Genomic DNA, 18,035 nt, shown 5'->3' with positions numbered 1-18,035 from the left:
TCTGTTAAGAAATGCATAACACTTTATATAAAGCAAGATAATTAGGTCCTGGTACAAATTATGTTCTTATTGAGAAAGTGCTTTACATTGCAATACTGTACCCAAGTGAATCTAAATGACACATACTGTTAAAGAACGAAGAAGCATGCAAGAACATGATCTTAAATCAAACATGAAGAAGAAAGTTATTTTTCCACAATGTTAAAAAGCAAAAGCAAAATTTTACCAAGCCTTTGGCTCCACTAGCATTGAGAAACCTGTAAATTAGCATGATTTAAAGGTCCACATTTGCCATGCAACTATAGCGGGTTTGCCACAGACCAGCACAGCACTGTGAAGGAAAAGGCTGGAAAATTAAAAACAAAATGCTTTTTAAAAATAAATAAATAAAAATTAGACTTTCCAGCCTTTTCCTTTGCAGCTCTGGGCTGGTCCAGAACATAGCAGGCCCCACTCCCCCCATCTATCATAGGGTTACCTAGCAGAGACGTAGCCAGGTGTTGACGTCAGGGGGAACAGACTTTTCTAAAACAGGCGCCAGTCAGTGTCAGCCAGGCAGCAGGCTGATGTTTTTGCTCAGGTGCAGTGGCTGTGGCCATCAATGATTAACACAGGTTGTCTCTGCTGAATCCTGCCTATGAGGAAACAGGAAGTTACATCAGGAGGCAGGATCCAGCAGAGGTCTTGTGATTGGCTAAAGCAGGCAGCCTGTCGTCTTAACTGCAATTAAAAATATTCAGATTGTGACCATCACCTCAGAAACAGTATATATACTCCTTCCACTGCTGCTAGACACTAAATCAGATGGGCTTTTGTTTGTGTGGTGACTACAGGATGTGAAGACCACTAGTCCTGAGCATTATTAATTTGGGTGACAAGGCATATTTTCAAAGCACTTAGCCTTCCAAAGTTCCATAGAAACCTATGGAACTTTGGAAGGCTAAGTGCTTTGAAAATATGCCTCAAGGGCTGCCAAAGGCCCAGAACCTATTTTCAAATAGGGTCAAACACAGTGAAATAACACAAAACCCTGCAAAAACACACTTAAAGCATTTACAGAAAACTTACCACACTGCAACAGCCCTAACCCACCTATGAAAAACAGTGCTATATAAATATTACAGAGTCCTAGAGCACCAAACTTACCAAATCATAACAGCCCTAACCCATCTATGAAAAGACAGTGCTGTAAATATTACACTGGGCCCTAGAATACCAATAAACCTGCTACTGGGAAACTGGAAGAAGCTGGACTGTCACAGATTCCTAGATAGACACTACATGCTAATGGAATCCTTCACCTCAGTTGAGGACATGGACAGATGCTCATCTGATACAGAATAGGGAACATAAAACAAAACAAAACATGCAGACATGGAAAGGTCAGGAGGAAAGCTGAAATGGAGACCATCCCCCTTCACACCTGGCCCAAGAAAGTCAGACACTATAAGCAGTATAATACTAGTAAAAGAGAAACAGAAATATATTTTCTCCTATACTTTGCAAAATAAAAATAGAAAAAATATATACATTTCACAAAGCAGGCACATCTCAGTCCTTAAAAAGTATTAAATATAATTGTTTTCTTTTCTACATTTGCTGTCTGGGCATTTTATTTCTACAATTAGGTTGGTCCCAAACTCTTTCCTCTTTTCATGTGTCAGTCTTCTAAATTCTTTTCTTGGTTGGCCTTTCCATTTCTTCTCTCTCCTCTTGTCTTCCTTTCACTCTCTACATCTGTTTGGCACTGATCTTTCATTTTATGTTTTTTTCCCCCCCTGCTTTTCTATTCTCTGCATTTGTCCACCCATTTGATTTTACTCTCATTATCACTTTCTCTCACCTTCATCCTTAGTCTCCTTTTCACTTTTCATCTACCTACTGGCTTTCCCCATCTCCCTCCCATTGCTCCCTCTATCCCTGTCCTTTTCCAGTCTCCTTTCCCCCTCTTCATCTTTCACCCACTTCCTTACTCTCCCATTCCCATCATCTGTACTCATTCTCTTAGCCCTAAGCTACCCTCCACTGCCTCTCATTCCCTCATCAGCACCAGATCCATCTCCATCCCTGTCTCTCATTTCTTCCCTTGCCTCCAAGGCCATTTTTATCTTTTACCCTATACCCCATATCCTACTGCCTCTTCCACCATCTTTTTAACACCATTTCCATCCTCACACAATCCCTTTAGAGACCCATTCCCTTCCTGCCATACCCCTCTCCAGTACCCCATCCTTTTTCAGTGCCTCTCATCCTCTCCAGTCTTCCCCCAAACCTCATCCCCTTTTTTTGCCCCTCTTCTCATATCCATTTCACACCTTCACTCATTCCCCCAACCCATCAACATACCCCAACTCATACCTACCAATGCCAAGATGAGCATCCCTCAAAATTCCCATGCCATCTTCTAATGCCTATCGAATTGGAACAGCTTTAGACTTTTTACAGATGGACCACATATTTATTTTTAATAATCTTTTAATACTGCTTTAGCATTTGCTATTGTTTTTGGTGAACTAAAGTTCATATAATGGACCAGTGGCGTAGCCAAGGGTGGACCCAGCAGCACACCTATGATGTGGCTGGCAGGGATCCCCAAGCCCCACCAGCTAAAAACTCCCAACAACTGTCCCTCCTGAATACCTTGTAAATAGAAGATCTTGGCCTGCAGCGAGCAGCGACTGACACATACTGTTCACACCAGCCCCACAGCCTCCCTTTGATGTATTCCTGCCTATGTGGAAACAGGAAGTTGCATCAGAGAGAAGGCTGTGGAGCCAACATGAGCAGTGCATATTAGTTGTTGTTCGCTGCCGGTGAAAATCTGCTATTTAAAAGGTATGCAGGGAAGGGGGGATGTTTGAGAGACCATATCACATGCAGGCGAGAGAGGGAGAGACCAAATCACTCGTGGGACAGGGTGGAGTTCTGCCCACCTATCTTAGGCCCAGGCCCACCCTGTAAAGGACTAGATAGGAACAAGTTAACTCATCTTCTGTTTTCTTAAACTTTCCTGTCCAACATCTCCCCTTGCTTCCCTGCCCCCTGCCTCTCTGGGTCTCCCACCACACAGTGAATTTTATTTCCAGCATGTCCCCTTTTTAAAATTTATTTTATGGGCTGAAAAAAAAAAAAAAAGAGTGTGTATGTCTAAGCCCCACCCCCTCCCCTAACACAGCATGTATGGGGAGCCATCTCTGAAATCTGCCCAGGTGGCCATTTAAAAGGAACTGAAAAGATTAAACAAACAAACAAACATAAACCAAGCCCCTGTGCCAGCAGATTGGAATAAGCCAATGGAACTGTTGGGTTGTTTGCTCAGCAGTGGGTGGTTCTGGGCTCCCTATCTGCTTCCCTCCTCCCTGTCTTTCTTCTCCTGCCTGCAGATCTGTGAGCAATGCTGGGGGGGGGGGGGGGGGGGGGGGATTGTTTGATAGCTTCTGCAAACAGCCAGTGCCATGGAGGTTGAACTCTTTCATCCCCAGCCTCACACACACAGTCAGCGAGCTAGCCAGAAGAGACAGAGCACACAGCAAACAGCACGCACCACAGAACACTCTCTTACCCTACTCATGAGGGCCAAGTGCCGAACAGCTGGGCTGCAGCCTGCACCACACCTGAGCTGAGGAGTACTGAGGACCCTGAACCTGGGCCCCACCCCCACAGCGCTGCCTGCACTGGGCTTGAAGCCTGGAGGAGTACGTCGAGAGGTGGAGAGAGCTCAGCTGTAGCCACCGTTATTCTAGATCAGCCACCAGCTCCATTCCTATTGGTAAAGTAGGACGGTAGGGACTCAGGAGTGTGCGGGCGCCAGGCGGCTAACAGTTAGCACAGTAGCAGTCTTGGTGTACTGCTGGGTAGATGACAACGATCCAGCACATTCTTGTTCTGGTACCGCGTGCGAGCGGGAAGGTGGTGGCGCATGCGCATAGGAGCCACTTTTTGGACAAATCCATTTGGGGGAGCGACCACTCCCCCTGTGCCCCCCCTTAGCTACGCCACTGTTACCTAGCAACAGTGAACTTTTAAATTGCTCCTTCTGGCACAGTTTTCACAAACTCCTCTGTATTTTAAATGACTGATGTTTGTGGCACTGAACCCTTTTATTTAGTAATGGGTCCTTTTACAAAGCTGTCGTAGAAAATGGCCTTAGTGCACCCTTACACAGGGCTTTCCTGCATGCTATGGCCATTTCTACCACAGATGGAAAATGGCCATGCGCTAAATGTTGCCATTAGAGCATGGCCATTAACAAAAGTTAGTGCATCAGTCTGTACTGCCACCTATTTTGTAGGCAGTAAGGGCTCATGCGCTAATCAGAATGCAGCAAAACAATCGTGCTAACATTTATTTATTTGTTTGTAGCATTTGTATCCCACATTTTCCCACCAATTTGCAGGCTCATACCTCCTCAGCCAAGAAATAAAATATTTTTTAGCGTGTGGGTAGCGCGGGCACATTTGAAATTTATCACGGGATGCCTTAGCGTGCCACGCGGTAAGCCCTTTTAACCTGTGGTAAACACACACTAATGCTTACTGCAGCTTAGTAAAAGGATCTCTAAACAATTTACGCCTAGTGCCATTTTTATTTAACCTTTGGAAACAAAGCTATGAACTCCTCATCTATCACACACAATTTTAAACTATATGCTTGTTTCTTAAAGATATCCTGTTTCCCCGAAAGTAAGACATCCCCCGAAAATAAGACCTAGTAGAGGTTTTCCTGAATTGGTAGATATAAGGCCTCCCCCGAAAGTAAGACCTAGCAAATTTTTGTTTAAAAGCAGGGCCGCCGAGAGCCAGACAAGGCAGCCCCCCCACCCAAGGTCGCCGGGCCCCCCTCCACCCACCCGGAACTAACCTTAAACGCCTCCTTTCACCTTTGCAGCAAGCAGAAGGCAGACCTCTCCTTCCTTCCGTGCCCCGCCCTCGCGGACGTTATGTCAGGCGAGGGCGGGGCACGGAAGGAAGGAGAGGTCTGCCCTGCTGCTGCTTGCTGCGAAGGTGAAAGGAGGCGTTTAAGATTAGTTCCGCGAGCGACGGAGGGCGGGCCAACCCCGATCCAACCCCGATGTTTCCCCGAAAAATAAGACAGCCCCTGAAAATAAGACCTAGCACATTTTGGGGGGCAAAAATGAATATAAGACAGTGTCTTATTTTCGGGGAAACACGGTATAAACGTGCTTTGCTCATAGATATGAAATGCTGATTTTGGAATATCCTATTAATTTTTTTAAATTTACTTAAATGGAGAGATATTCATTATTTAATCTTACATGATCAATGTTTTAACAGCCTTTTTTTTTCTATTTTTGGAATTTTGATCTACACATTCCTGGGTTGGTTGGTTGGGGGGGGGGGGGAATCTTGGTTTCCTATTAATCTGATAAAATCAATGCGTCCTGTGATTCTTTACATAATTTTCAAGTTCTCTGCAAAAAAAATGGAGGTTATCAAAGGTCAGCTCTGTCTTTCTTCCTATTTAATATCAGGCTGTCTGCAATTTGTTGAAGTAGTCAGGAGTACAGTACAGACTGTATGCATATGGTATTCAGTTAACGATGTGGCCTGGAATCTGTAAGGAAGATGCTTTGATTAAAGCTTTGAAAAAAACTAAGGTTTTGGTGATGACGAACAGTAATGAAGTCCACATAGGGAGAAAAAAGCAATTCAGTCGAGGAACGGTTCTTGGTGTAAAATAAAACAGCCCATAACCTGAGGGTGATTTTATATACATCTAAGCCCATGTGGCACTGGTGGCCAGGACAGCTCTGTATAAAATTTGACTGGTTAAAAATATGCACACCAAGATTTGAACAGTCATGCAAGCTCTTACTTAACTAAACTCGATTACTATTTGCATGGTGGATTACCAAAATGGTTATCAGAGTGTTACACAGTTGGTTCAAAAGTGTGGAGTTTGTTAGCTGCCAATGAAATTTAGATGGCAAATTAAGATCCTCACTACTGTGCATTCCTGGTCATCTTAAGCAGGTGCTGTGTAGACATCAACTGGAAGAGACAAGATCTGAGTCTCAAGTTTTTATCATTTTATCTTCAACAAGGGAATATCATTTGCTTGAGACTCAGAAGTGGGCATAATATATTGCAGGCCTTCTGCTATGTTAAGCTACACTAAGCTGTGATAACACACTAACTTTTCCCACACCTCATTCATTTCCCCTCTTAAGAGTTTGGAAGCTAGGACACAACCTGTAGTACGAGAAGATTTTGTATCAACTTTGCAAATTTTTTGAAACAGTCGATGTTTTGTATTATTTCAATATGACTTCTGAGATGGACATGGTATAGAATTGTTGCTTATTTCTACAGTAGATGTACTTCATAAGAGACTTGACTAATACAAAAATAATTTTTTGGTAACTGTAAATATTTCTGCAGCATTTGACACTATTGACTATCGTATTTTATTAACGTGTCTGCAGTTATTTGGAATCTCAAACAGTCTTGGAATGGTTTGGTTCTTTCAAGAGAAAGGTGTGCGTTTAGATGATGCTTTTTCTATCCCCAATGAACTTATTTCAGATGGGCTTCAAAGATCGGCATTGTCTGCTGTATTATTTAACACCTACCTTGTTCCCCTTTGCTGGCTTCTAAAATCTTTAGATATACATTATAGGATTTATGCAGATATTCACATATTTTAAAAATGTTGAATTCTCCTTTGAAGAAGCACGTGGTCATTTATGTGGCCACATGAAAAATATCATTACTTGGATGAAATATAATAAGTTAGCCATAAACATCAGTAAAACTGAAGTGATGGTCATATGTGGACCTCCTCTTCTGGAAGAGCCTGCTGAGATTAGATGACTAAGTAATAAATCTAGTGAATCAGGTTTATAGCTTAGGAGCAATTCTCAAACATCGTTTAACTTTCAAACGTTGGATTTGTGCAATTGTCCTATCTAAACTAGATTGCTGTAAAGCATTACAATTTGAATCTTCTAGTTTGCAGAACAGAATCACTGCAAATTGTTCAAAATGCAGCTGCCTACCTTATTACAGGGGTGTTTGGATTTCACCATATTACCCCTAGCCTCAGTGAACTAAATGGTCCCAATAGAGAAGAAATTTTCTTTTAAGACCATGCTGCTAATTCACAAAGCATTAAGTCATACTGCTCCATATTAATTGGCTTTCATCTTAGACCAGCCATATCCCTGCAGGCTGAAAATGCTATGTATTTGACAGTTAAATTGGAAAAGTTCACTTTGAAGAGACAATGTACATTTTCTACTGCAGGTCTGAGACTCTGGAACCAGTTCCCTGGTCTGCTCAGGATGATGACTAATACCAGTTGAAAGTCTGTTTATTCAGAATTTTGGAGACACTGGTTAATTTTTATTCTTCTCAGCTATTACTGTGCATTTAAAAAAAAAGGTTTGGACAAGTTTCTGAAAGAAAAGTCCATAGACTGCTATTGAGATAGACATGGGGAAGTCACTGCTTGCCCTGTACATGTGACCTGGATGGACCACTGCTGGAAACAGGATACTAGGCTAGACGGACCACTGGTCTGACCCAGTATGGCTATTCTTATGTTCTTACATGAGTTTTAAAGCTTTAGGAGACACGTGGATACTCAGACTATTTTGTTCTTTTTGTTTTAGAAAACATTTGTGTAATTCTGTTTTAATTATTGTTAATTTATATTTAATTTTGATTATTGTTTTAATGTTTTATTTAAAAAATGTGTATTCTGAATAAAAGGTAGCAGAATAAAAACAACATATATAATAAAAAAAATTACCAAGAGACAGGTACCTGTCACAAAGATACGAAAAAACTACACCAACTCGTGAACAAACTCCTAGATACCAACACGGTAACTACAATGAACACAGACATCCCACCCGCAGAGAAACTCGCCAAATATTTTAACGAAAAAATCATAAACCTATGCAACATGCTACCTCAAGTCAATACTGACATTGAAAACTTCCTCAATGAGCTGGACCCAACCTCTGGTGAATACCCGGCTGACCGAACCTGGTCAAACTTTACCTCCCTGACCGCCGAAACAGTTAAGCGATCAAGAAGTTCTCCAACTCTCACTGCAAACTCAATACCTGTCCCAGCTACCTACTGAAATCTGCCCCGGAACGCTTCATTGCAGACCTCACATCTCACCTGAACTACATGCTACAACAAGGTCACTTCCCCAAGGAAAATGGCAACATTCTACTCACCCCAATACCAAAAGACACCAAGAAAAAAAGATGGACATCACCAACTACCGACCAGTAGCGTCCATCCTGCTGGCAGTCAAGCTGATGGAAAGCATGGTAACCAAACAACTTACAGACTATATAACCAAATTCTCCATACTACACGAATCACAGTCAGGATTTCGCCCCCTTCATAGCACCGAAACAGTATTACTCACCCTTCTAGACAAATTCAAACAAGAAATAGCAATAGGCAAAAGCATCTTCCTCCTCCAATTTGACATGTCGATCGCGTTCGACATGGTACACCACAATATACTAATAAGGCTGCTAGACAAGTTCGGGATTAGTGGAAACACACTCAGCTGGATCAAGGGCTTCCTAACCACAAGGCCATATCAAGTAAAGCCAAACTCAATCATATCATCACCGTGGAAAGCAGACTGCGGAGTACCACAAGGATCACCGTTATCACCGACCCTCTTCAACTTAATGATGATCCCACTAGCCAAGTCCCTTTCCAACAATGGCCTTAACCCTTTCATCTATGCAGACGATGTCATAATTTACATTCCTTACAAAACCAAATTGACAGAAATCGCCAACAAAGTCGAGCTAAGTTTGAACATCATGGACTCATGGGCCAACGCATTTCAACTAAAACTCAATAAAGAAAAAACACACTGTCTTGTCCTCTCATCCCACTACAACAGACAACCCCACAAGCATCGACACCCCAGGTCATAGCCTCCCTATTTCAGACAGCCTGAAAATCCTCAGCGTCATAATAGACCACAACCTTACACTGGAGAGCCAAGTAAAATCCACCACAGAAAATGTTCCACTCAATGTGGATGCTGAAATGTGTGAAACAATACTTCCCCGAGGGATACTTTTTGCAACTTGATACGATCGATGGTAATAAGCCACCTTGACTACTGCAATGGAATCTATGCAGGATGCAAAGAACAAACCTTAAAGAAACTGCACACTGCTCAAAACACGGCAGCCAAGCTCATATTTGGAAAAACGCGATTTGAAAGTGCAAAACCCCTCCGCGAAAAACTACACTGGCTCCCAATCAAAGAACGCATGGTCCACAAAATTCTCTATGGCGAAGTGCCTGAGTACATGACAGACTTAATCGACCTACCAACCAGAAACGCCTCCAATTCAACACGATCATATCTAAACCTACAATACCCAAGCTGTAAAGGTCTTAAATATAAATCTACCCATGCATCCAGCTTCTCCTATATAAGCACACAATTGTGGAGCGCACGACCATCTAAACTTCCGGAAAATACTAAAACCCACCCTGTTCAAAAAAAGCATACCCTCTCGATCCAACCTAAAGAACTGACCTTGGCTACACAAGAAAACCGAAGCATGTATGAACACAACGTTACTCTCCCACCTTATGACTATTACTGTGACTTTGCCATTTAAATTACATCTTATCACAACATCACATTGTATTTGTTCACACTGGAAATGGCAAACGCCTTTCCGGTACTATGTAAGCCACATTGAGCCTGCAAATATGTGGGATACAAATGTAACAAATAAAATAAATACTATAAATATAAATACCTATACCATACTTTCATCATCTTATCCCATTCCTGCTCATGTAACAGTAATAATCCTCACCAAAACACTAACAAAAAAAAAATGTGTTTTCAGCAACTTCTTAAATTGTCTCATGCAACGACAATCTCAGTGTTCCTGGCAATCCATTCCACAAAACTGGACCATCTACTGAAAAGGCTGTTGCACGGGTTTCGGTACATCTTCCTGCTGTCATCCTCTGTAGATAATTTCATTGCTGTTTCAGAACTTAACAGTCTCCCTGATAGATAAATCTCCAATATTTGTGATGAATTATTGAAAATTTTTTACACTGCACTCAATATGCTATTGGCAGCCAGTGTAATTGTTTTAACAAAGGCATCACATGTTCAAACCTAGAAGCTCCCATTATCATCCTAGCAGCAGTATTCAGAATCACTTGCAACACGAACTCTAGAATTTGCAATTCCAAGATATAAAGTATTACAATAATCAATCTTCGACATTGACATTTAATGATTATGAAGGTTTTTATGTATTCTGCCTTTTGAGAGGCAGAATATAAATTATTAAACAAACAATAAGGACAAATCTGAGGGTGCATCCACTTCCAGATCTCTCCGGGAAGGCTGGGTAGGAGAATTCCCCACTAAAATGGGCGGTGGAAGGTTATGGATATTGCATCAAGAAATCGCAAAAAGCTTTGCTGGAAAGGAAAAAAAAAAAAAGCTAAAAACTAAACTGGTCTTTTTACTTGGTAACTGGATTGGGGGGTGGGGGGCGGCGGGTTAGGGCTTTCCAATATACAGAGATAAAAACCTGGCATGCCTTTTAAGGCATATTGGTGACTGGGTGTGGGGATCCCACGGGGACGGGTTAAAATCTTTTTTTTACCCTAATCACCCTACTCTTTACTCCATGTCTTTGTATTTTTTGAAAAAGACCAATTCACTTCTACTCATTCTACACCACTCAATGTAGTTGAGCTTCTTTTCACAAATTAGGAAGATTTGGTCCATCTAATATTTCCTTCTACCAATTCTTTTGTTTTCAGAGATGGGTTGCAGTGACACTCTGAGCTCTGGATGTGCATTTGCAAATTTAGCTTAGTTTCTTGTGATGTCTCCAGACGTCCTATCCTTGCACTGGGCTTTGTTCAGCCAGGGACTTGAAGTCCTACCCTAAATGAATCTTTAGTTATCACTGATATAGATTAGACAATTGCAAGGGGACAGAAATCTAACCTGTCCCTGTGGGAATCTAACCTGTCCTCACCCTTCCCCGCAGGAATCTAACCCATCCTTGCCCATCCCCACTGCTCAGCACCTCATCACACAGTCACCTTGACCCCCCCCCCCCCCCCCCCATGAAAACCAGATTCTATAAGCAGTGAAAATACTGGTAAAAGTAACAAATACATTTTCTTTCGTACTCTGCTAAATACACAATTAAAAAAAGATGTTCATTTTTGAAAAAGTAAAACACCCATGAGTAGAATGTCCCCTTTTCCTTCCCCCCCCCCCCCATCCATGAGCAGCATGTCCCCCTCTCCAACCCCTTCTATTCCATAAGCTCTATTTCCTCCTCCCCTCCATGTACATCCCCCTTACCAATTTTTTCCAGCCCCTCCCTGCACCCACAATCCATTCACCCTTTTTACAGCACCCCCCCCCCCCCCCTTCACGACTCCATCCATCCACCTCCCTTCCAGCACTGAGTCAGGGTGCCCACATCGAACCTACCTCAATGCACCCTGGTGATCTAGTGGCCTCTTCGGGTCAAGAAAGAGCTCCACTCTTTCCTACCCGCTGCTGCTTCTTTAAAATGGCTGCCAAGACTTCAAGCGGTGGCCTCGCAAGACTTACACTGAAGTCTTGCGAGGCCGCTGCTTGAAGTCTCGGCACACGTTTTGATGATGCTCATGCTCTGTACACTGTGATTCTGAACAATTAAGCTCTCTGATCGCATTTCACACCATTCACTGGTTTGTTTAGCATGCTGAGTTTAAACCACTGGTTTGCTTAGCAAAATTTGGAAACTAAAAGTGCCAAACATCCTTGGCCGAAACACGACTCGAGTCTTGGATGTGTGTGAATGAAGTTTTGACTCCAGTGAACATTGTATAGTTTCCATTTTTGTATCACCTTCGCTGTGTGGTGTGTGTGTAAAATAGACATATATAATGTTAGAAAGGCATTTATGAGCTTTGCCTATCTGTACAAAGCATGCATCCATGATAAAAAAATAACCACTTGTATGTTTTAGGCTCATCTCATCTCTGCTTCTTTCGTACAATTTGCAGAACACCTTTCAAGTAAAAAGAACCCCCCCAAAAAACAACAAAAAATAAGGTGAATTCAGGAAGTAATATATTACATGTGTACATAGCATATGCAGTATATGAATGAGAAATGCATTTACATACAGATGTAGACTCCTTTGGCTTTGGCACACCTAAAAGCTCATATGCATAAAGTGATTCTTCCAATATCCTTTCATAGCTGATGCTGACTGGCACACAGTAAGTGTCAAAAACTTCTCCTTTGAAAAATGGATCCATCACAATGCTTAGAAGCCCTGAAACATGAAAAATAAGTCTGAAGTTGTATAACATTTGAGCCAGAAGTCTGAAAATATACTAAAGCAAGTGAACTGCATTATAAACACATACAAATCCTGAGCAATAAAACTTACTAAAAAGCTTCACTGGCTTTTTCAGCCATAATTTTTATTCTGTATACCTCTAAATATCAATGGCTTAGAAGCAATAACTTAGAGGTTGACTAATGTGTAATGGAGAGGGGAGAAGAGGGGATGGGCATTTTTTTTTAAATAACCCAGATTTTTCTCAGAGGGATGGCACTGAAGTGATCATGACTGCTGGAGGATGAGGGAGAAGGCCACAGGCCACAAGACTGAAGGTCTTTCTAGGATGAATAAATATCCTTGCACTGGCCCTATCTGCCTAGTGATATCTGTCCAAGGCCCTTTATATTTACAGAATAAGATTAATAACTATTCATGCAATATCCAGCTAACACTGGCAGGTTTTAACTGCCAACCGGGCTGGCCAAAATAAGACACATAATATTCAAGGCTGCTATCTGGATTACAGGCGTCTCTGAATGTCCAGAGAAAGTGATGAGCATAGGCATCAACATTTCAAAATGATTTGTGGTGCCAAATAATACAAATAAGCCCTCACTGGACATAAAGGAACCTGCTCAATAATGGGGGTGCTCAGCATCTACTGGCACTCGCAGAGCAGTACTTCTATCTGGACAGCGGTGATACTTATGTCCCCAGAAAGAACTGCCCGCAATTTCCACCACAGTAAAAAATTAGCGAGGTGGAAATGGCAGGCAATTCACTAAAGAAAATGCATGCAAATGAGCAGCACAGACTTTTAACCATGGTGCTTGGTAGGGGAAAGCACCAGGGCACGCACATAGCAGTCAACCGATAAGCATGGCTGCTATGCGTATACCCTGAACAGCTTTCATACACGCACTGAAGGCAATGCTTCTCCTGGGAGGGAAGTTTAGCACAGATCTAGCTGCACTTTTTGCATCTGCAGACAATATTTCTAGGACTGTGCAGCTCAGGTGGTCCTGCTGCTGCAGCCTCCGATCATACAACTCCGTTGCATGCCGACAGCTCCAGGGACACTTCAGAGACTAGGAGACTGCTCTGCTGAGAAGTTACAGCTGCTCCAGACTTCTTGTTAAATTTTGCTCGCTAGAGGTAGGTGGTCCTTGCTGTGCATCGCTCAAACAGCTGTGCATCCCTCAGAATGCGCATTTGAATACTGACCAGCTCATTTAAATGTATTAGCATACCATTCCCATTGTCTCCCGCTGGGAACGGAAAACAGCCCACAGAACCCCTTTGTGCATCTCCCGCTGAATAACGTGCTTGCTAAACTGGCTAGAATCGGTCAAAAAAGCACTTTGCTGGCCTCTACGTTTAATGCATCTCCCCCTAGGTACTCCATCCGGATAGCTATCCAGTTAAAGTCAGGAAGCTTTGTTTTGCTGTCCTAACTTTATTTGGATAGTTATTCAGCTAGTGAACTGAATAACTGTCAGTTCTCTCCATGGACTGCCCAGTGCTGAGGTGATCTGTAGGGTTTTCAGCTGCAATGCCAAGGCTAAGGGAAATATCTAGATAACTGGATAGTTACTTTTGAATACTGAACTCTGTTACTTTACACCAGACTTGACCAACCTTTTTCCATTGAGGGCCACATTTTATATTTTGTAACATTCAGAGGGCCAAAATACGCACTATCACATTTTGAGGCAATATTTCATTAAATAGTGGCAAAACACGATAGTGTATCATCCCCTCCCCACCCCTGGTTTCATCCAATCTCTCACTCATGTAACCCCCCCACCAGCCTTCATCCAGTCTCTCCTGCTCATGTACACCCCCCCAATCCAGTTTCTTTTCCATTACCTGGCTTCAGTTGCAGCACAAACAGCGTGAATCCTGCTTCCCCACCAAGACTTGGCTCTCTGCAAGCTTGAGCCATGCAGTGCAGGAAGTTTGGGTTGATCTCAGAGTTTCAAGTCTCGTGACAATGAGCTCTGGATGTTAACTTCTGGCAATATATTTATTTTGGTGATATACAGGAAGGGAGCAAGTGTAATTGAGCAAACATACTGTACATGGTGAGCAAAAAGGAAGAGTGGCACTATATTACATTATTCTATGTGGAATCACCACTACTACAGGTTCTGACAAAGGAAGTCCTTATTACTGTTTTCTTTCAATAAAGTAAACCCTTCAAGAAAAAAAAAAAATCAGAAAATACTCCTCCACAACGTGATCACATCAACAACTTCTACATCTTACAATGCACAAAGTCAAACATACCAAACTTAGGAGTCAAAGTCTTAGAGGTGCGGCTTCTTGTCCCCTCCACAAAGAACTCAACAGGAGCATAGCCTTTCTGCAAGAGAACACACCTTGTTTTTGACGTTCAGCAATCAAAGCACCTTTTAAACCATTTTGACGGTTTTTCCATCTACCATCTAGATCTAGTGGAGGATCACTGTTGGCGAGATAGCAATCATCCTTAAAAAAGGTGTGTCAATTACGACTTATTGGACTGAATGGAAACAGAGCAGGGCAGAGGGATGCAATGCAATGCTCTGGGGTTCTATTCTGTTTTGCTTATTTGGGCTTTACCAAGTCACCTAACAGTCTCACAAGCCACAATGTTCACAATAATGTCTGTGCAGAAACAGCTGGAGAACACGTAAAAGAAAGGTGGCCACTGATGGAAACAAATGATATAGCCAAGTGAAAAGAGCACAAGATACCTCCAAGGATGGGTTGGCATCTAAAGTTTATTAAAGGACCCGACATGAGCCGTGTTTCGGCAAAGCAACAGTGTCAGGGAGTTGTTGATGTAAATCCTTTGTCCCTTCAAAGATCAGTACATTCTGCCAACAAACGGTTAAAACTTGGCAGCTTTTTTAGCTGTAAAGATTAGCCAAAATTATCTAGCAACATACCATCTGCCTATCCTGAGCAGTGGGCACCATATATAGCACCATGTTAAATATAACTACCAAAATGTACAAAGAATGCAGGGTGCCACTAAGCAATACATAGGAAGACATTTTATTATTTCAACAGTTTGCCCCGTTCCTTTGGGCTTCTAGCACAATTGGAAGCAATCTTCATGGGGCCTCAGTAGCATAAGCCTTCATTTATAACTATTTGCGGCTTCCCCTCTATTTCTAGCCCTCTTTTAACTCATCTAAGCCCAGTCACTGCAGTAGTGATCCTTAGCCAGTAGCCACACTCCTGGGCTCCAACCAGAGCCATGCAAACATGAGACCCATGTCAGGCCACAAAGGATCAATATTCAAAAGCACTTATATGGTTGCCTACAGTACTTAAATGGCCAATGGCCAACAGTTATTGGCTAAGTTGCTATATGGCCAAACTTATGCATGTTAAAATGAGGCAGATTTAAAAGTAGTACTGCTTACCATCTAACTTATTGCATTACATCCAAACACAGAAATTACAGATCGGTTTAAAGTTATGCCACATTTTCAGCATTCATGCTTGAATGCATAACTGTTAGAAACATGCTTAACTTTAAATGGATAACTTATCCGTTTCAATTATTTGTTCTCTGCACAGCTAAATGTTGTCCTCTTGGTATTATTTCTGCACAAGGCCTGGGATCATTCTTCCCTCCCACTTCCCCCAGAACCATGAACACAGTCTTTGCAGCATCACAAGCCCCAATCAGCCCACGGAGAGCCAGTCCTTGAGGTCTAATCCAGCAACTGTACACAGCATCACCCACTAAGCCCCCCTGTATAATACATGTTACTACATTCATATATCAAACTGTTACTGTTTGAAATAACCCAACTGCAGCTGCCCCCTCAATTCCCCTCACCCCCCTCCCAAAAAAGGAAAGGGTAAGGGAATTGAATTTAGCTCACACCTTTCTCAGACGTTACATTCAGGTACAGTAGATATTTATTATTTGCACATGGTCCCAACTCTGACCAGGAGCCCTATCCCATCCATGATTTGATGAGGCCAGAGGCTTCCAGACACCCACTTGGTCTTACTTACCCTGATAATGGTTTTCACATATTCAGCAAACACTGCCCAGTAGAGCTTGTTCCCATGAAATGTGCGTCGCATGAAAAAGGCACCAGACATTCGTAGCAGTCCACTAACCATCTTCATCCCCAAGAAGTCTAGAAAATAGAAACAGCTGCTGTTGGTGCAAAGCTTTCAATTCAGTACCACTCATATGGGTAAAAAAAAAAAAAAAGCTGAAAAGTGCAAACACATGATGATGCATTTCCTCTTCCTCTATTACAGGCATCAAGCACAACTGTAGAGGCTGACCAAATATCAATAACAGCACACTCCTCTACTTAATAACAGCACCGAAACTGGTCCTAAATCTGGGTTTAGGTTTTGGCCGAAAATGCCATGCGTTTTCAGCTGAAACCAAACCTCTCTCTCCCCCCCCCCCCCCCCCCCCCCCCCCCCCCCCCCCCCCAGTGATCACTCTCTGCCCTCCTCCATCCTGCACAAACACCTGTAGGCCCTAACCTTAAGCAAAAAGCCCTGGTGGTCCACTGGCCTCTTTGAGGGCAGGAACAAACACCACTTGTTCCTGCCCTGTGCTGCTGCTCCATCAAAATGATTGCTGAGACTTCATGCACTAGCCTTGCGAAACTGCTGAAGGAGAACGCATGGGCAGGAGTGAGATTCCTGGCCATGCTGGTTCCAGTCACAAAATGGCTGCATGGGGCAGGAACAAGTGGGGCTTGTTCCTGTCCCCCAAAGAGGCCACTAGATCACTAGGGCTTGCTTCTTAAGGTAGGCATGGGGAGTGCCAACAGGTGGTTGGGTGAGACTGGGGTAGTTTTGGTTTCTGCTGAAACAGAGCAGCCAATTTCGATCACAGATTTGGCTCAGCAGAAAGGGAAGATCCTGGTTTCAGTCGGGCTCTATATGACTGTGTGAGAAACTTGGAGAGAGGCATGGTACTGCATGTCTTGGTAGACTAGCAGGGAGGCACATGTGGTAAGGCTTGTATTTTTCTCTGTTGAGAGGATCTAGGTGTGTGTAAATGGGTGTAAACATCAGGTACGTTTCAGAGTGTACAGTTTGCTTTCTGCATTTAACAGAACAGAATAATCAACTGAACTAAATAGCTCACAGCAACCCCTTTCCATCACCATATATGGCAGAAGAATAGCATATACAAGATGAAAAGACAGGCAAGAGATAATTCTAGATTTCTGAAATATTCCCACCAGCGTCAGTATAAGAAACTCACCTCCTCAGAACATCTTCACTTCACACAAAACTCTACCCATAGTAGGACATGGTCATAAATGCCTAAACATATAGGGGTCAATAACTTAAGTCGGTCATTGTGTTGACTGAATAAACACCAGCCACTTCTTTTAACTTAACCTATATTTTCAGTGCTCCTATCTGGCTAGGTAACAGTGCTGAATACACCGACAGTGCCAGCACAGTGATTAGTTTAAGTCTGATATTTAGCAGGCCTAAACTAAACATTTCTAGATAATCTTTGCACCTGCCCCGCCTCTAATGTTCAGATAGCATGACACTTCCATTTCTCTTAATACACATACGAATGCGGGGAAAAATACCACCGGCACATGCTCAGGCACAAACCTCCTGCAAGAGGTTTGACAGGTCCAGGCTGTCAAAAAAAAAAAAAAACACAACCCAAAACCCTGGACCT

At 42.7% G+C, this 18,035-nt stretch overlaps 1 protein-coding gene across 2 annotated transcripts in view; it reads right to left on the bottom strand.

The window, feature by feature from the left end:
- Positions 1-18,035, bottom strand: part of GNPAT (glyceronephosphate O-acyltransferase) — a 127,553-nt gene that overhangs the window by 52,623 nt on the left and 56,895 nt on the right. For both annotated transcript variants that reach the window (XM_030196441.1, XM_030196442.1), the window contains exons 5-7: positions 16,373-16,500; positions 14,642-14,717; positions 12,189-12,340 (exon numbers count right to left, since the gene is read on the bottom strand). In XM_030196441.1, the coding sequence (XP_030052301.1) occupies positions 12,189-12,340; positions 14,642-14,717; positions 16,373-16,500 (356 nt within the window). The remainder of the gene's footprint in view (positions 1-12,188; positions 12,341-14,641; positions 14,718-16,372; positions 16,501-18,035) is intronic.

The sequence above is a fragment of the Microcaecilia unicolor genome, chromosome 3 (genome assembly GCF_901765095.1).
Source record: "Microcaecilia unicolor chromosome 3, aMicUni1.1, whole genome shotgun sequence".
In the NCBI taxonomy this organism is placed as follows: domain Eukaryota; kingdom Metazoa; phylum Chordata; class Amphibia; order Gymnophiona; family Siphonopidae; genus Microcaecilia; species Microcaecilia unicolor.
This window is presented reverse-complemented; position numbering and strand designations above follow the sequence as displayed.